The sequence below is a fragment of the Macaca nemestrina genome, chromosome 2, assembly GCF_043159975.1.
Source record: "Macaca nemestrina isolate mMacNem1 chromosome 2, mMacNem.hap1, whole genome shotgun sequence".
Taxonomy (NCBI): domain Eukaryota; kingdom Metazoa; phylum Chordata; class Mammalia; order Primates; family Cercopithecidae; genus Macaca; species Macaca nemestrina.
The window spans coordinates 202,413,400-202,434,328 of NC_092126.1; the positions used below are offsets into that span (position 1 = coordinate 202,413,400).

The 20,929-nt window shown below is 38.7% G+C and overlaps 1 protein-coding gene across 22 annotated transcripts in view; it reads right to left on the reverse strand.

Moving 5' to 3' along the window:
- LOC105485558 (roundabout guidance receptor 2) overlaps positions 1 to 20,929 on the reverse strand; it is a 1,382,758-nt gene that overhangs the window by 608,414 nt on the left and 753,415 nt on the right. For 7 of the 22 annotated variants that reach the window (XM_011747915.3, XM_071089548.1, XM_071089573.1 and 4 more), the window contains exon 1: positions 42 to 801. The exons of the other annotated variants lie outside the window; for them this stretch is intronic. In XM_011747915.3, coding sequence (XP_011746217.2) covers positions 42 to 102 — 61 coding nt within the window. In that variant the 5' untranslated portion in view covers positions 103 to 801. Of the gene's footprint in view, positions 1 to 41; positions 802 to 20,929 lie in introns of those variants that run through there. 22 annotated transcript variants of the gene reach the window in all.

The window sequence follows — 20,929 nt, forward strand, 5'->3', positions numbered from 1 at the left end:
GGGGGGCGCCAAAAAAAAAGATAAAAGCATTTTTAACTTACCATCAACCCGAACATATAAAAATCCACAGAGCATTAGTTGTGTAAACATCAGCAGACTCATTTTGACATATTAAAAAGGATCCAGATTGTTTAAGAAACCAATCCCAGAGAGCAAAAGTACAAAAATAAGTATCAAAAAAAGAGGTAGGTCCAAACTTTAGACTTTCCTAGATACTAATTAAAGTCAAGAAGAGCAAATCGCAAGATCAGAAGGGGCCGGTGGAAAGGTCTTGAACGGGGCACGTTTAGATCCATCCAAATTAACAGAGGGCACTTCGAAGGCTGCTGTATTTTCCAACACTCTGGCTTCCTAAATTCCCGCAAATGCAGCCCAGCCAGAGGGATGATTCAAGTGTGTCTAACCCTCTCTCCTTAGGCTCCACTGCAAGCCAAAGCCAAGTTCTTTCTTCAGAAGTCAAGATGATGAAGGGGGAGGAAAAGACCTAATTCCTAGAAAGTGTTCCACAAACTTGCCAGCACGCTGCCGAAAAACCATGGGCCTGCCTACTGGTTTTCTTTCCCCCGGTTTCCTTCTCCGTAGCAATCCACGTCCGGAGTTATTTTTTAATATGTATATATTTTTACTTAACTTCCATAATGAGGATGTGTCAGAGCAACACTTTGCAGGCGGGCAGACTTGGCGGGCCTCTCTCTCCTTTGCAGCCTGGTGGCCTCCCTCCACCTCTCTCGTTTCCAAAAGAGAGGCAAAGGGAAATCAGGACGATTCGGGTGGAGAATCCGAACTCCTACGTGGTGGGGCGGCGGGGAGGGAGCGAGCGAGGGAAGCAGCCAGCGAGGGAGGGAGGGGCCGGGCGGGGGCGGAGGCGGAGGCTGAGGCTGCAGCCACCCCGCGGGGCCGCCGCTGAGCGAGGTGCACCCGGCGGCTGCGGGCGCGGGCAGAGCCGGGCGTGTGAGCCCAGCCCGGGAGCGGCGGAGACAGGCAGCGCTCAGCCCAGCGCCAGGGCGGTCCAGCCGCTCGCCCGGTGCAGCCGCCGGTCCCCGCGATCCGGTCCCCGCCGCTGCTCCGGCAGCCCGGCCCGGAGCGTCCGCCTCCTCCAGCAGCTGCCGCGGGTGGAAGCACTCGGAGGAGGGAAGGCGAGGAGGCGGGAGGGGCGGGGAGGAACGAACGCGGCTCGGAGTCTGCCCCGGGGAGGGGCGGGGGCGGCGGGGGCGCGCGGAGCCTCCACCTCCAGACTCCGTCCGCCGCCCGCAGACTCCGCCGCCCGCCCGCCCACGCGGGGGCGCCTGCCCGCTGGGGAGCCGGAGGGTCCGGGAGAGCGGAGAGTCCCGGCGGACCGAGACGGACCAATGCGGGGGCCCGGCCGGCTGCCCAGCGCCGAGGCCCGCGGTGCACTCCGTCCCCTTCTCCGCGCCCCGCGTGCCCCTCCTTCCCGCCTCGGGAGGGCAGAGGTGGGCTCCAGCGCCTGCTCCTCGCCGCGTCCCGTTTAATGGGCAGGTAATTTTCTCGGTGAGCGATTTCACGGAAGCCCGGCCTAATTATTCATCGCTCCGTCTCCGGAGCTGCGGCGCGGTCTTGAAGGAGCTCACCCTCCGGGACCCGGGGCGCAGCCTCATTACCCGTCAAAATCACACACACTCTCCACCTTTGAGCCACACGAGAAGCCGAGGAGGAGGAAGGCAAGGGAAGGAAACGCAATATAAGACCTTTTGGACTGGAAGGTTGTGGATAGATGCTTCCTATACGGTTAAAAAGCACAAGGGGGAAAAGGGAGGGGGGCAGAAATCAGTAACCTCCGGCGGCTCATTTTAGCCAAGATCTATGGCCCCCTGCGGCATCCCCAAGGGGCGGAGGGGGAGGAAGGGGTGGCACCCCCCTTGGGTTACTCAGTTGCCTTGTGACCCCTCGAAGATGAGTTTGATGCGCGATCGCGCAGCGCGAGGGAGTTCCGCAGAAGGTGCAAAGCAGGGGAGCGGGGATCCCAGAGCCCGGGGCGGGGGTCCCGAAGTCTCTCCCCTCCAGAGACCGCACCTCCAGAAGGACATTCGGAAAACGCAGGCTCTGGGTGTGGAAGGTTGAAAACCCAGCTGAGCTCATGGAAGCTCCAAAAGAAGCCGAATTTCAGCCCAAAGACGACGAAACCCTGAAGGTTAAGGCCAAGGCTACCAAGTGATGCCATTCAGGACCGGGGATGATTAAGGAAGGTCGCGTGAGATCACAGGGATGCCAGCGTCGGCGGTGCCCCGGTGTGGCCGGGCCCACGTGTGATCACAGGCTGGCTGGTAGCTGTTTGATGCCTGTTCAGATGATTAGAAGGCGGCTTAGAGGAACGCACGCGGGTCCCTGAGCCGAGCTGAATGCTGATGGTGAGTCTCTAGTTCCCCCTACTGGAAAATGTCAGGAAAGATTCTCTCCGTAAGGGGCCCCTTGAGGAGGAGCCTTTGTTTGGTGGATGCATTTTGGTGCTGCTACTTAATTTAGGCCTCCCTTGCATATTATGGGCGCTGTGTGTAGTTTTAAAAAAAGGTCAGCGACATTCAAGCAATTAGAAGAGACATTAGGACACCTCAGCACGCTTGAAAATTACGGTAATGAAAGAGTCTTGCCAAAGAATGAAACAACCACTCTTCTTGCTAAAGCATTAAGAGTAATTTCAGCACACTTTTAATCTACAGTATTTACTTGTGAAGAAAAAAAGTGCATTCGGTTGTTAAAGTTGAATCACTTGAATTCTCACGGTAATAATTCTGAATGTGCTATTGTTTCAGCACCCCATGAAAAAAGGCTTAACTATTAAGGAGAAACTTGTTCACTCCCCGCCACCCCAAAGGTCCAATAAATCGGATAATACTGTGGTTTAGAAAAATCCAAAAGTGCACTATTAACATCTCTTTTATCTCTGGAACAGGAAAGTAATTAAAATTCTTGAAAACTTTCATTTTAAACACTTGGGCTTGGTTTACCCAGTTCAAGATTACAATGTCTAGCTCATGTCTCCAAATAATATACACCACCAGCTTATCTCGGGCAAATTTCCTTATGCGGGTGAAATTTTTAAGATATTCTGAAAATAGAGTCTTCCTAATAATGCAGGAATTCACACATCATCTAGACTTATAAGACCTTTAATTTTAAGATGGTTCACAGAAAGGAATACATTGGAGGATTTCAACTAGAAGTGTTTTCTCATGACTATTTATTTATCAGGCAAAATATAGATTCTATTTTATACTTGATAGACTCACCATCTGTAAATGCCTTTCCTTAAGTAACCTATAAAATCACTCAGAGGCAGAAAGAGTGTGTGTGGGAAACAGAAGGGATAGATTGGGGGAAATCAACCTACCACAGTTGCCATTGTCCTCTAGGGCAGAAAATGTTGCCTTACTCACAAAAAGTTATCCTTGCGTAGGGTATGACAAACTACATCATACAGAGAAGAGCTTTGTATGAGGGAAATCCGTTTGGTTATATTGGCATTTTTTATTGGGCATCAACATTTTGCATTCATAACTACCTACTAAAAGTGACAAAGCAAACCAATGATTTTAGACTGGTGCCATTTTTTAAATGTTTTTTGTTGTTGTTGCTTGCCATACACTAGCTACCTTATGGAATAATGCTTTTACCAAAACATTTTGGAATCCATGTTTTCTGCTTTTCTTGTAGTCAAGTTTGTAACTGATTTTTTAAAAGAAAGCTTTGTCAGTGTCTCATTTGATATGAAATGTGACTAAAAAAACATTATTTTATAAGAATTTCATCCCAAATGATGGTTTAGGATTATGACCAAACGTCTCACACTAAATTAGCAACAGTAACGAGTCACCATCAGAAATTTGTTATGGACAACATTAATTGGGAAAGAACAAAGGCACTACCCTCTGAGATATATAAGATCTATACTAGAAAAATGTGCATATTTCAATTATACTTGACACTTTTAGTGAGCACTGCCTATATAAAAAATGGATTTCTCACTCCAAATGTTTAATTAAAGGAAAGTCTTTAAAATCTGAAGCTTCTAGTAGAAGTTGGAAATTAAATTTTAGCAGTGCTTTAGCTAAAAATAAATAAATAAATAAAATAAGGTTTTCCTTAAGCCAAAAAGAAACAACAGTGGCTTAGAACAATGAAGCTCCATGACCACCAAACCCAAGAGTTTAAGATACAGAAAAATCAAATGGGGGATCTGCCTTCAATGTCTTTCTAAATATAAATTGTTTTTTCTTTTCCAAACAACAGCTGAATAGATAAATATACATGGAAATCTAGGCTTCTTTTATGTAAAACCTGGAATGGTATTATATATTCAAAATGTGCCTATATATTTTAATACATCTAAAGATTGTAAGAGACTGTCATTATCCCTAATTTGGGTAAGGTTATCCAATGGCCTTCTTTGTGATTGAACTTCTGAGTTGTTACTCCAGGAGAAATATAAAATAACCATATGAAGGAAATCTGCACAGTGTAACATATTAAATATTTCTTTTTCATACCAGATTCCCCAAGGATGTGCTAAAAACTGCAAAACCCTAATCCACTTTTTTACTCTTTTCAACACGTTCTTGTTATAATTGTAAGGCAGCATATACAGAAAAATCAAAGGTTTGATCCATGATAGTAATTTTAGCATATACTGCCATGTGGTGAGCACCAACCACATGTCAGGGAATTCTAGTTTTTTTAAAATTCATCATATTGTTAAATTCCTACAAGAGGTTTGTCTGGTAGACATTATTCCCATTGTACAGATGAGAAAAATGAAGATTAGATAATCAACCCAAGTTAATAAAAGGCACAATCTTCCTTTGAATTCAGACCTGAACCAAAAATCTACGTTCTCAAGAACTTAAGTTGATTTAAGACATCCACCACATTGCATAAATAGTGTAACACTGTAATACATTACTCTGATCAATTTCAGAAACCCCCAGTGTACCAAAATATACAGAAATATGTGATCAATTTTTCTTCAAAATTTAAGAACCTCTTTAAAGCCATTGCTCAGCTTGAATTTTTCTATATAAGATTATCTTATTACACTATACAGAAACATCACATTAAATGACACGTATGGGTTATTATCTACAAAAGGACACAGGACAACTAAAGTAAGTGAAGCATTAAAAATTCTGATCATAGAGAGATGGCTCATTTGTCCCTACATGATATTTTCTTTATTACACTTGACCTTGTTCCAGAAAGGATTTGAGGGAGCCAAGATAAAATGAATATTGTTCTTCTGAAATATGTTCTAAGTATCTGATTTGATTCGATTTATTTGAAGTGGTCAACAATCCTTGTCTCTATATAAGTCTGTCTCTGGAGCTATTTATGAATAGCATTTTTGGTCTATTACATGGAGTTATTAATCTGGAATTTAAGTTGACCAAAATATAGTAATAGTTCATTTAAAAGAGTTTTCTCTGCAGAATAAAATCACGTAATTTCAAGAAAGAAAATCTTTCTTCCTTTAGAGTCCAAAATCTATTTGGAAAATCATTATTTATCTTGATTGAAGAGTTCGGTGATACTTCCAAATTAACATAACTATTGAATAAACAAAATATTACATTAAGTGGTATGTAACATTGAGAGCCAAGTAAGTATGTATACCTTAAAATTTTGAATTTTAAAAGTCACTTAGAGGTTTCTTAGAGGTCACGGATGAGATTTTATTTACCTTCATAGTGTCAGTTCAAGATGGTCCATTACCCCCTCAGCCCCATCTTAGTAAATTGCAAAACCTAAAGTTAAAAAGTAGATCTTTGGTAGTAAAGATGATAATGTCTCATCTGTACTAGGCTAATGGTTTTACAAAATGAGCAGAATTGTCAGCCTCACAAAACCACTTATTATTTGAAAGTGCAACTTCAGTCATTAACCATAACAGGCTAGAGTTAATGTGTGTGCAAGGATATTTTTTCCTGCCCATTATTTTATCATTTCTTTTTACTCATATTATTATTTTAGTATATAGCTTAACTTCAATGACATAAAATAATACACTTTCTGCTAATTTTACACCACACTTTCATGAACCCAAGAAAATCCCTTTGATTCTTTGCCAAATGATTCCAAGTCCATCTGCTCCAATCTGGAATTTGTATAATTAAATTGTAGCAACACATAGCTGTAATCCTAATAGGAAAATTTATTTTAAATCCAAAACAGAATTTTTTGTTGTTCATAAAAAGAAGAGATTGTAAGGATTTAGGAAAAGGCCAGTGACACTCATGGGTCCTGTAGATACCCGTGGATTTTTACAGTTGTATGCTCACTGAATCTCTTTTAGGCATGTTTCATAATGGATACTTCAAATTAGAAAAAAAATTGCTTATTCTCCCTTGCAATAATATCATGGAATTAATCCAAGGCTACATGTAATCTAATTGAACTGTCTATGGTTTTATCATGTAGAAGAACTAATCTGTTTGGGAGCAGATTTTGATTTTCTTCCAATATCCAGTTTATTTTATTTCTGCCTGATAAAACAAATTCTGACTACTTGTGGAATACCTGAAGTTTTGTTTTGTTTTGTTTTTGGTTTTTGGTTTTGTTTTTGTTTTACAAAGAATACTAAGTTCTTAAGTTGTTAGATACAATACCAGCCAGGAATATAAGTCATATAATTTTGCTCAAATTAGAGATGGAAATACACATTGTCATCCATAAGTGATAAAATGAAATAAATAAAAAAAATCTCCATGACCCAAGTTTATAAATTTGCAAATAATGCCATAATATGACACATACTTCATATCATAATATTTCAATTTGAGTGAGACATCACTCTCTCAAGCAGTTTCTACTGTTTTGTCTTTCACTTAGCAAAAAAGATGATAGCAGTAAGTGATTTTTTTTTTTATCTGAACAATTTTGGCTTTTTCATTATATACTAATACAAATTTAAAGGATCCAAAGGACCAGATAGTTAATATTGAAAAATGCTACTGCAGTTTTTGACAACTAGATACAAATTTTATAGAACCCCCTCAGGTCACTGACTTGCTTTTAGTTTTGCATAATTTAAAAAAAAGTTTCAATGGCTAGTTTCTTATATTTATCAGAGATATAAAATGTAAATAAATTTACACTTTATCTAATATAACAGATTTGTCATCCAAATTAATTTTTGGTTTTTAGCAATGTGAAAAATTTTCATCAAATTTTTATCGTAATTTTTCATTTTTCTAAGATTACTCATCTGTAATCTTTTTCTTCAGCCTTTGAGCAAATGTTAGACTTTCAGGTATGGCTAGTATAGACAACGTCAATGAAAATTATATGGCATGATAAGCATGAGGTTATTTTGTTTCCTTATTGTTGTTGTTGCTGTTGTTGTTTTAGCTTGTCTCTCTAACTGGCTTAGGTCCAGGTGGTAACTTAACCTATTATTTTATTTCTCGCTTCTCTACCAAACACATTAAAAACACATTTCGTCACAAAGCTAGAGGTACATTTATAGGAGTTCTGGTAGTCTGGTTACCAGCCCTCATTCTGAGTCATGTTTAAACTATCAAAAAGAGATGAAAACCTGTTCAATGTTAAAGATTTTCATAGGAGATTTCACAGTATTCTTAAGTAAACCATTCACTTGTCATCAGGAAAATATTAGTCTTCTCTAATTTAACACTGAAGTAGCATTTCCACTCAATTATCTCTGCAAAGAGAAGGGATAATGAATGGCTTCCTAAACAAGGACACGATAGAGAATACTGAGATAGCGCTGTGAAATTGGATGTTGAGCACCTATCTGCATTCTAATTTTGGTACTCGCAGTGCAATCTTTACAGTTACCTTAACTATAAAACAAAGATAACAATAGTGCCTATTCACAAGGTAGTTGGATGTTGCATTTAAAGAACTTGGCCCAGTGTACATTTTAATTGTTTACAATACTTAGGGTCATTGGAGTGTACTAATAATCCTCCATCATGACAGAGACAATGCTGATTGTTATCTAAGAATCCTCTCCCTCCTTTCCTCCACACAGAATTCCCCAGCCTTCCTTGAAGTTGTGTTGGATCATGTGATTGAGTTCTGGCCAGTGGAATGCAGACCCTTCTAGATTTGCCCTCTAAGGTCCTGTCTACACCATACCCCTTGGTGCTCTGGCTGTTCCCTCACTTTTTGGATGGCCAAATAGAAAACACTGAGCCATCAGATAAAATACACGAATTTCAGGATGAGTGTGTAAGCAGACTCAGACCATCTCACTCTCTGCTGTATGCTTTGGACTGTGAATTGAGCAGTAGATGCCTTGTAATGTGTCAAATTATCGAAGTTTGGAATTCTTTGTTTTAGGACTTCACCTGTGCTGACAAATATAATCAGCTACTTTGAATGTTGCCTAAAGTTTAAATATTCGTTTAAACTTTATGTTGCAATGTATTTCTTCACAGGACATTAAACTGTGGTTAATATTATTAAAATTAAAGAATACCCCAATTTTTAAAACAATTACTATATGACAAGCACTGCAATACACCTTTTAAATTAATTGTCTTATTAAATTCTCATGAAGCATATGAAGGTGGTTTAGCCTCATAATTCACAGTAGTTAATGAAAGCTCAAATTGATGATGTAACTTTGAAAGTGTCATAGTCTGTAGCTGGAACTCATATGCAGTATCAACAAAGCCTACAGAATCACCCAGGATAGGCTCATGTATTCGCCAGCAGTGATTTCTCAACATTTTTTTCATTGTCACTTCTCTAAGAAACTGCTATGGTCTGAATGTTTTTGCACTCCCTCCCACTGGCTTCAAAATTCTCGTGTTGTCATCTTAACCCCCAGTGTGATAGTATTAGAAGGTAGGGCCTTGGGAAGGTAATTGGGTGATGAGGGCAGATTCCTCATAATTGGGATTAGTGTCCTTATAAAAGAAACCTTGGAGAAACAGTCTCTTCCACCATGTGAAGATACTGTGAAAAGGTACCACTCATGAGCCAGAAAGAGAGCCCTCACCGACACGGAATCTGCTAGTGCCTTGATCTTGAACTTCCCAGCTTCCAGAATGGTGAAAAATAAATCGCTGTTGTTTATAATCCACCCAGTTTACAGTATCATGTTATAACGGCCTAAATGGAGTAACACAGGAGCATTTTTATACATTTCTGCCTAATATCTCCCCATGGAATTTCAATATAACATATAAACTCCATATTTAATATATATTTATTATGTATAATTATAATGTATTATAATCATTACATTAAATTTAATGTATTATATATTAAGCATATATAAATAAATTAATATATAATTATTAGTTTATATTAATGTGATATACATTATAATTTAATAATTTAATGTATGTATATATTAATAATTTAATATATATAATATATTGTTAAATATACAAATGAATATATTTATAATAGATTTAAATATATTAAATACATTTAATATATAATAGTCATTATATATCATTTGTATACATTATGTAATAAACATGTATATGCTTATGCACTGTATATACAAGTAATTATATAAAGTTTTTTATATGTAAAGAGAAAAGTGTGTTTTTTTGCCCCAAGACCCATCTTCCCATCATCCCCATTGAGAATGAATATTCTACAAATACAGACTATTCTAAGATCTCAGACAAAAAGGGCGATTTCTTGTCATATTGGGAATCAGCCGGGAACTCCTCCACATCATGCTCATTCCAGGACCCAGGCTGCTGAAGCCCTCATTTTCCAAACAAATGAAAAGGCAGAACATGGTTGTGAAACTGGCTGGAAGGAAGAACACGATTTCTTATGTGTTCACTACCAAACTAAAACACAAGTCCCACCTTCAAGGGTGGCAGAAAGCTGGACATATTCGTTACCAGCTCTACCTACTATCATGCTTAGCCAACTCTTGCAGACTGCTTTGCTTTTGGAGGAAATAGTGTAAATTCGTGGTGGCAACACGGGTATTGCAGGCTAAAGCAAAATGACTGACCACTGTGTGCTTCTGCTCTGGGTTGGATAGGGTCCTCCTAATGAATGTCCATCTCGAATCTCTGAATGGGATGTTATTTCAAAATAGGTTTCGCCGATATAATCCAGTGAAGATGAGTTCATACTGGATTAGAATGAGCCCTAATCCAGTGATTCGTGTCCTTCTCAAAAGAGGGAAATTTGGACAGAGATACATAAGCGACAGAAAGATTATGGAAGAGTTAGTATATTGCCACCAGCTGGGGAGTATCAGGCCACCAGATGCAACAAGAACAAATTTTTCTCTAGAGCCTTCCTCAAGAGCATGGCCTGGACAACACCTTGACTCTGGAGGTCTAGTCTTCATAACTATGCAAATAAATGTCCTCTTGTTTTAAGCCACTAAATTTGTATTACTTTGTTATGGCAATCCTAGGAAATGAATATAGCTATTACCTGTTCTGATGAATTCAAAATGGGAAAATAACTTTCTACATACCAAAAGCCAAGTGAATTAATGATAAATGAGTAGAATTCTTGGAAAATGGTAATATGCATTTTAATCCTGTTTAAGTGAAAAGGGTGTTATATATGTACACACAAATACATACATGTATATCTAAATACAAAGAAAATTTAAATGTATAAAGTTTACTTAAAAAATCTATTTTAGATCAGAACTTAATGGTGTTTTTAAGATCATCTTTTCCTTATATAGTTCAAGGATAGGAGGCCTATTTAAATCAATAAAGACACCTTATATTCATAAATTAGTCTTTAAACAATGTGTATCAATGTAACCAAAACCTCTTTAGTAATTTAGATATTGTGTTTTGTTAATAGTTATTGCAATGGCCAGTGGTTACTGATTATAATTTAATTGTATACATTTTAGCACATTTTTCTTTGTATAATAAGGATATCAAAATTTAAAAGTAATTCTATACCATGAGCATGTTAGAAGAAATATTAAATAACTATAGTCTGTATGTGAAAATGTTGAATAAAAATATTCAGTCCTGGCTTTATTCATGTTAATTATAAAACGCCTCTTGAAAAATGTAGTAAAAGTTATCACAGAACCAGATTTACACAATTGCCTATCGCAGCCAATAGAAGACTTAAGTCGTTTCCTCTGTTAATTTATTTAATGTCATCTTAGGCTTAACTCTCATCTTTTCACAGCTTTCCTGTTTTAAAATATAAGAATTAGCCAGATTTCAATTTCTATGTCACTACCCCATTTCCCTCATCATTTTTCTTCTACATTCAATTAAACAAATAAAAAAGAAAATTCTCTCCAATCTTAAAAGCTTCCCAAATTACCTAACATATGATCTATTTTGGGAACTTTTTCATATGTACATTAGACCTGACAGAAGCCAGACAGTCTTCATAATCATTAATAAGTACTGATAAATACACACACACACACACACCACACAGCCCACATACACAAATAAAGATGTTGGGCCTCTTAAGTCAAGTTGAAGGAATATAGTCCAATCAGTCTCTTACTTTCAGTCTAAAAAACATCCATAATAAAGATTGAAATGTATCACTAGCAATATTTATACAGAGAAACATATATGAAATCCAGACAAAAATCTCAGACCAAATTCATAAGTAGATATGCTGATCAATTATACTGTGCATACTCAGTGCCCTGTGTCGTACCAAAACCTTAGTTAGTGTGAACAGGGACTGGAAGGAAAGAAAGAAGAATACAGTGGTTTTCTTATAGTCACACACACACAATAAAAGGTACAGAGAAGGTAGACATTAGAAGATTTTTAAAAGGAAGAAAACATTTCACAGATATTCAGCGGTATGTGCGGCAAACGGAATCAAAATTGGAGGAAAGTGCAAAGTCCTCTGTACACAGCACCAGGAAAAAAGGAAACGAGATGGCAGATTTTTTTTTTTTTTTTTTTTTTTGAGACGGAGTCTTGCTCTGTCACCCAGGCTGGAGCGCAGTGGCCAGATCTCGGCTCACTGCAACCTCTGCCTCCCAGGTTCAAGCGACTCTCCTGCCCCATGCTCCCGAGAAGCTGGGATTACAGGCGCACGCCACCATGCCCAGCTAGTGTTTTGTATTTTTTCAGTAGAGACAGGGTTTCCCCATGTTGGTCAGGCTGGTCTTGAACTCCTTACCTCAGGTGATCGGCCCACCTCAGTCTCCCAAAGTGCTGGGATTACAGGCATGAGCCACCATGCCCAGTCTAGATGTCAGATAGTTTTGTTAAGTTTTTGGAGGACCTCAAACAGATCAGAGATGGAGTAAAAGACATCCATTATGAATGAAGAAAATTGAGGCTCTGAGAAATGAAGTGACTTCGGCAGAAGAGTACAGAAATAAACAAGAGCATTGGACCTGATTCACTTCAAGGTCCCTTTTATTTCCACTACATACTATGTGGACTCACTGAATATTAATCATTGTTTTCTGACAACAGGGAGCATGTGCAGAACAGTTTTAACCTGAGATAAACGTTGGCGATTGCTGAAGAAGGGGATTTAATGAGCAATTCCTTGTTGATTTGCCATCGTGGGTTACGAAGAGGGGTAAGGAAATGAAACAGAATAAAAGATAAACAGGCTGGGAAGACAGAAAAGCAGGAGACTGAAGAAGTACAGAGGAATATTCCACGGGCTTAGTTTTGCTGAAACAAAGAAAGCCATGTGATTTAACAGTCATTGGGCTTCTAAATTTTGCTTTGTAGCTTTTATTGAGTAATCTTTCTAATTTCTTTCTGCCCACTTCGCTTTTGTCCTGTATGACACAATGCAATGTGGCCTCATTAGTTCACACCAGGGAACTTTCCAGCCAGCTTAGCTGTGAGTCCTCCCTCCCCCGGCACACCCGCACACTGTTAATTAAACACGATGTGTGTATCTGAGAGCAGTACAGGTGCTGGACTAGCACCTTACTAGAGTTCTGAATTGGACCGTCCATGACCCGACAGCTACCTTTCAGTGCTCGGAGGACTCTGCTAACTACTGTAGTTCAAAAAGTACCATACTGACATAAATGTAGCGACGGTTCTTTTAAACAGTTCCCATCATTTAATATCAAAAGAGTTAAATGAAGCAACTTAGCAATTGCCGGGTAGTAATTTACTCCTCAGAATTTGGTTTAACATTTATTGTCCAATTGACTTTTGATGCTATATATGCTCTCTCGAATGTTTACCGATAATTTCTGCGTGTGCCTCCAGATGAACTTTGGAAGTAGGTTAGCAACCCAAGTATCAGCCTCTCTTACACACGCAATGGCAGGTCTGTGCCAATGTCACTTCACGAGTGTTTGGGCCATCAGCCTGAGAATAGAGGCCTAACTGCATTAGAGTTTCGGGTGGATTCTTCCTACCTCCTTTGCTCAGGCTGAAATTTCTTTTTGTAATACGATGTTGTCATCACTATTGTCATCAGAAAGACTTATGAGGGGATTATTAACATTACTGTTTGTCAGGCTTCTACATTAACTTTCCTCAAAATAGTAGTGCTTCAACTGAGGAACAGAATTATATTTTGCCTTGTCTCCAGAAATGCTTTTAAATTAGAATTGATGCTCAAGCTACATGACTTTTCACTGCTGATGTAATTTAGTTTTTTATCTGAATGTTTGATAAGTTGCAGTACAACTCTATTCTTGTAGTTAAAAATCCATTAACCTCCCTTCTAAAAACCTGTTGCTTTAATAACAGCAGCTTTTTATACCAATGAAAAACACTGAAATATATTATCTTAGTCAAAATGCCTGTACCTATTTGCAGATTGGTCTTCTAGGTATGAGAAGTTATGGTGGTCAGAATAAATAAAATCGAGGGGAAAATGATAATTCATTCAATTCGCTTAACACATTTTTATTGAGTGCTGTTACATGCCAGGATATAATATGAATATAGCATCTGTCTCATAAAGATACTTTGCTTTTCTGAACTTTAGTTCCTTTATCTGTAAAATGACAGAGTTGAAATAGTGACTTCTAAAGCCTAGGCCTCCCCAGAACATTCTATTACTTATTTTGCTCAGCTACAAGATATTTCCAAGGATTTCACCTCTTGTATCAATAATTGAGTCTGAGCCCTTTGCAGAAGATAAAGAATCATGGGTTCAGGTTTCAGATTCTGTGAAATAAAGTTACTTTGAAAGCCGTGATAAAAAATGGTGATGATTTTGGTAGTCTTGCATTGACACATCTGGTCTAATCCATTATGCTTGTATTTATGTGAAACTGCTGTCCCAGTGTTAGCAGCTGTTCTCTGGGGCCGGTGATGACTAGAGAGTTGTGGTTGCTATTGGTAGCTAGTTCATCTACTACATTTCATATAAATAAGGTACCTGCCTTATTCTAATATCACAATCCTCTATTTCTATTCAAAGAACACACTAGTATCCTTAATATAACACAGCTTTTAATGATACAGATACATATATCATAAAGGTCAAAATTCATCCCTAGATATTAACGGGTCTACAAGGATTCCACGGAGTTGGAGTTCAATTACTAAAAACCTGTAGTATTGAAGGAAATTACAGTAGGATCTCATGATTAAAACAAGCAGAGAAGCAGAGACTGACTTAACACCAAGCATATGCACATATAAACTTTTCTGTCTTTTGAGTATCTTCTTACTATAAACATTTAATTTTAACTGTCGATGATGGTGGTGGCAATCGTAGTACAGGCCATTTCTAAAATACATACATAAATTGAAACATTGAGGTGCTCGTAGCCGAATTAATTGTGTCTGTCTGTTGATAGTGTTGAGGCTGTTTTCTTATCAGGTACCTCTTAAGAAACAAAATGGTGTAAAACATCCAGCTAAAAGCAGCAATAAGAAAAATACCTCTCAAGGAATGATGCAGTGATTTATGTGGGTATCTGCAGTAAGTGCTCCAGGGATTTGTACGTGTAATTCCCCAAATGCCACAGCAGTAAGGCTTTCCATTAGCACCCTACCAGCCCCTTCGAAGACCTCCGAGCACAAATGATACCACCCAGGAGATTTTCCCTAAGAGAGCTGTAAAGATTCTTTGAGGTTGTTTGCATTTCAAAAGCAATTCGCTTAAATCATGAATCTTTTGTCTAACCTTATGTCATCCCCCTTTATGTTCATTTGGGAGCAATTTGTCTATTCTTTTAGAAACTTTTGTTAGTTATCATCTTAACCAAATTTCCAAGTCACTGCAGGACATTAGTTTTGCCCTTAGCAATAAATTTATATTTGGATTTGTTACACCAAGGGAACTGGAAAGCTTCCACAAAATTAATTATTGATGTCACTTGGGACATAGTCTATTCTATTTTGTTTTCTAGGCTCAAAATGTTTAACAGAACGCTAATAGAAACCATTTTGGAAGAGTCTTATGAGCTGATAGCAGGCTTAAGCATATTAGTAAAGACAAGTTCAAAATAATAACTAAGAGATCAAATGCAAAGGACATTAATTGGCCTTAAATGCCTAATAATAAAAATTGAAAGAAATAACGTTTTTATTATGGTTAAACATTTTCTGTTAGAAGATTCACCACCACACATTTTAGAATTCACCACCACACATTTTAAAGGGAGGAGCTCGCCACCCTATCTCCTTCTCTCCTGCCTTTTTCTTTTTTTTTTTTTTTTTTTTTGAGACGGAGTCTCGCTCTGTCACCCAGGCTGGAGTGCAGTGACCGGATCTCAGCTCACTGCAACCTCCACCTCCCGGGTTCCCGCCATTCTCCTGCCTCCGCCTCCCGAGTAGCTGGGACTACAGGCGCCGCCACCTCGCCCGGCTCGTTTTTTGTATTTTTAGTAGAGACGGGGTTTCACCGGGTTAGCCAGGATGGTCTCGATCTCCTGACCTCGTGATCCGCCCGTCTCGGCCTCCCAAAGTGCTGGGATTACAGGCTTGAGCCACCGCGCCCGGCCCTCTCCTGCCTTTTTCAAGAAGGCACGCTAAATTAATTTACTGCCAAAGAACAGACCTTCTTCTTCTTCTTCTTTTTTTTTTTTTTTAAAGAGGGAAAGACAAAACAGAAAAAGGTCAGGCTAATGGTCATTTCACTAATACTTGTGTATTTGTATATTCCAAAACACGTCTTTTCCCCCTCCAACATGGAATTAACTCCACAGTTCAAAAAACAACACAGATGTTTGGAACAATAGTTAACATTCGAAAATGCTCCAAAATGGTCATACTGAGATTCACATGATAAAAGCAAAATTAACGTTTCTTTTCTCTCTTCATTTGGTTTATTATTATGCAAAGTAGAATCCAGAACAAGGTGTATGTACAGAGTCTCCAAATCTCCAACTCTAGTTAGTTCTTTTAGTGTGGAGTCGGGTCTCCCGAGTGTGTTATTCCCTCAGTATATGGAGAGTCCACAAGTCCCTAACGTTAGTTTTAACATTAAGCACACCAATCTCCCTAAACACCAGATCATAGCATTGTACATGCTTATGTTCATGGAATACACAATTTCTCTTTGTAGCTGAGATGACACCCTGTTTTGCTGATTCCTGTCCATCAGTGTCCCAAGCTCTCCACTTTACTGCTTCGTTTCTGACACGGGTTAGCTCAGTGTTAGACTCGTTTCTGCACTGAAGCTAATATTCAGAACAATAAACATGACAACTGAGAATGTTCCACCTAATGTCCCTGACACTTCAACTTACCCATCCCGTGTCCTCTTCCAACTGATTCCCTCTAAACAGTTTTGAAGCAATCCTGTTCTATGCTGAAATGTTCACACATGTCTCTACCTAACTTAAATCAGGCAATCAGTGATGCCACACTGTGGGGGCAATGCTAAGAACTTAGGACAGCTAAGTAAATCTATCTCGGTGTGTCTGCTTCTTCTATGTAGAACTGACTTTCTTCACATGTGTTTGTCATACATGATCAACAAAAAATATGAATTATCAGACCTGAAGAAAATGTGATACTAATACCACATTTTTATACTTGAAGCACTGAAATTAAGGCTGCTATTTATAACTATCAGGCATACTGTAGAAATTCTGAATTTTCAAATATATAGATAGGGATCTTTTATTATGCCATTTTATATTTATGTTGTGATTTAATTATAATCAGAACATTTTTAAAAACTGCTTCGGCTGTAGATATAGTAGGCTAACAGACTTGTTAAAATGAGAGGTCTGGACTTTGGCATGAGAATTTCGTTAGTATAGGCAGGTTTTAACTTTTTCTGTCTAGTTTTATGCTTGAAAGAGGCATTTTAAAAGAATTCTGTGTCGATAAGGAGCTACTAAGGTTTCTTTTCTTACTTTTCACTACAAGGCTATATCCTTTTAGCAGAGTGTTTCAATTCTTTGAACTCTAAAAGTACTAAAATATGTGACCTACAAAAGGTTATTAAAATTATTTTACATCATTACATATTTTTGTCCAATCATAATATGTCTCAACTACTGTTATAAGCTATTGGAGCCCGCTTGACCTTTTATGATTTTACTTCATTTGGTTTACTTTCTAGCACTTTCATGAAAGAAAAAAATGGTTTGCAAAAAAGTTAATTCATGAGCCAGTCACAAAAGGACAAACATTGTTGTATCAGTTCATTTTCATGCTGCTGATAAAAACATACCCAAGACTAGGAAGAAAAAAAATGTTTAATTGAACTTACAGTTTCACACGGCTGGGGAGGCCTCACAATCATGGTGGGAGGAGAAAGGCACTACTTACCTGGTGGCAGCAAGAGAAAAAGGAGGAAGAAGCAAAAGTAGCAACCCCTAATACATCTATCAGGTCTCGTGAGACTCTTCACTAGCATGAGAATAGCACGGGAAAGACCGGCCCCCATGATTCAATTACCTCCCCCTGGGTCCCTCCCACAACAGTGGGAATTCTGGGAGACACAGTTCAAGTTGCGATTTGGGTAGGGACACAGACAAACCATGTCAATTGTATATGTGAGATTCCTAGAGTAGTCAAATTTATAGAGGCTGAAACTAGAATGGTGGTTGCCAGAGGCTAAGGAGATGGAAGAATGGGAATTATTGTTTAATAGATACAGGGTTTCAGTTTCAGAAGATGAAAACCATTCTGGAGGTGGATGGTGGTGGTAGCTACACAATAATGTGAATATTCTTAATGCCATTGAACTGGAAACTTAAAAATGGTTAAAATGGTAAATTTTATGTTACATATATTTTACTGCAATTAAAAAAATACTAATTATCTTGTCATCTTAGGAACAGAAATGTGTGATATCTTCCCTCACCCATAATGAGGGTCAATGCTGACACTCCTATGAAAAAGACACGTTAACAAGGGAAAAGCATAAAAATTTGTTTAATCAAAGTTTTATGTGACATGGAGCCCTTCCAAAATGAAGACTCAAAGACCTAGGGAAAATTGTCCATTTTTATGTTTAGGTTTGATGAAGAATGGATGGCCTTACAGAATTCTGATTGGACAGAAAGCATATGATCTAATAGGAATAAACTGAAGTGGGGAAAGCCAGTGTCTTAATATATTTTCTGTTGCTAAATGGAACACTACAACAGTTTGGGTTTTTGTTTGATTTTGTTTATGTGTAACCCCTAATAACAGTTTACAAACAGTAATTTGTTCATTTGTTTGTTTGCTTGTTTTGAGACAGAGGCTCACTCTGTCACCCAAGCTCGAGTGCAGTGGCACAATCTCGGCTCACTGCAACCTCTGCCTCCTGGGTTCAAGCGATTATCCTACCTCAGCCTCCTGAGTAGCTGGGATTACAGGCGCTTGTCACCACGCCCAGCTAATTTTTGTACTTTTAATAGAGATGGGATTTTGCCATGTTGGCCAGGCTGGTCTCAAACCCCTGACCTCAAGTGATCTGCCCGTCTCAGCTTCCCAAAGTGCTGGGATTACAGGCATAAGCCACCATGCCTTTCCTGTTCATTTTTAAGAGATGAGGTCTCACTATTTTGCCCAGCTGGTCTTGAACTCCTGAGTTCAAGCAATCCTCCCACTTCTGCCTCCTAAAGTGTTGGGATTACAGGTGTGAGCCACTGCACCTGGCCTCTGGGTAGTTTTTAAATAAATGTATTTCTCATAATTCTGGAGGTTGGGAAGTCCAAGATCAAGGGGCTTCATCTAGTGAAGACCTTCTTGCTTAGTCCTCTGACAGTGGAAGGCAGAAGACAAGCAAGTGCCCAAGACAGAGCGGGGAAGGGTGCCAAATTCATTTGATTTATTGGAAACCCACTTCCGTGGTAACTAATCTGCTCCCACAATAAAAGCATCAATCCATTCACAGGGCAGGGCCATCGTGATCTAGGAACCTCTCGAAGGTGTCACCTTCTGAGTATCGTTACTACAGCAACTAAATTTGAACATGAATTTTGGAAGGGACGTTGAAACCACACCACACAGCAAGACACATTTGTTCGGATTTTACTTGCCTTCCTGTTGAGTATCCGTCCTCTTGGGTATAGGGCAGGACTTATTCTGGAATAAGGTTCTTATGACTTCCTTTCAGACAAGGTAGGTCAGATAATGTTTTATGGCCAGCTCTCACACAGATAGGAAGGGGAAGGTCAGAGTCGTATTTCTAAGTTTTATGCTTGTCTTTCAGGGAGAGGGATTCTGGTTTCTATGACTTTGGAACAGGAATTCTAGTTTCTATGTCTTGCCTTGGAAATGAAAGAGGGGCAAGAGACGAGAGGGCAGGAGAAGGTCAGGGAAAGACTGTTTCTGAAGGCACTCCAATATCCCTTAGTTCAAAGTACTCAGCACGCCACAGCACCACACTTTGGGGTATTCTTTTCTTTCTCTTTCCTTCCTTCCTTTCCTTTCCTTTCTTTCTTCCTTCCTTCCTTCTTTCTTTTTCTTTCTTTCTTTCCTTCCTTCCCTTTCTTCCCTTCCTTCCCTTCTTCTCTTTCTTTTCTTTCTTTCTCTCTTTCTTTCTTTCTTTCGAGACAGTCTTGCTTTGTCACCCAGGCTATAGTGCCGTGGTGTGGTTACAGCCCACTGCAGCCTTGACCTCCCAGGCTCATGTATTCCTCACGCCTCAGCCTCCCAGGACCCACGTATATGTCACCACACCCAGATAATTTAAAAAATATACATTTCCTAGAGATGAGGTCTTACTATGTTTTCCAGACTAGTCTTAAACTCCTGAGCTCAAGCAACCCTTCCACCTTGGCCTACCAAAGTGTCTGGATTTCAGGCATGAGTCACCACACCTGGTGAGAGTATGATTTTCTGAGCTCCTAAACTATTTTTGTTTAGTATCTTTTCCCACTGTTTGTTATGGAAAATATTTAAGTGCCAAAAATTAAAAAGAAAACAATGTATATAAACTATATCTTACTATGCAAGAAATAAACAGATTATTTTAATGTCTTCCCATTTTCTCTGCATAATGCTTTACAGCTGCAAACTCACTCTATGATTTTGTATCCTGCCTTTTTCCACTTAATGCTGAAAAATAAAAATTTCTCATGTTATTAAACTGGTAAATGCAATTTTATTTGGTTGTTGATATTAGATAATATGGATAGACCACATTTACTCCTTATTGTTGGACATTTTGGTCACTTCCAAGCATTATTCTTTGTTTCCTTATATTAACAATACTGGCATGAACATTTGTTTCTAAGAGTCATTGTACAATTTTTTTATGGCTTCATTAGTATTTAAGTATTTGCTTAAATGGACCTATTTACTGACTCAAAGAGCATGAACATTTTTAAGGCTTTTTAACATGCATTGCAAAAATGTTTCTGAGAAAAACAAAATATTTACACTCTCACCAGCTGTGAATAAGGACTTCTATTTTCTAACGCTTTTATATATAGAAAGTTCTCTCCTTCCAAATATTTGATAAATTATTCAGTGCTGAGTTTTTACTGCTTTGTCTGTGGCTTTATTTTTACATTTAACTGTAAAATCAGGATGTATATTCTATTTTAGTATACGGTGAGGTGAACTTCTAAAGTATTTTCCCAAAATCTATTCAGTTTTCATTTATTAAATAATAATTCTTGTTC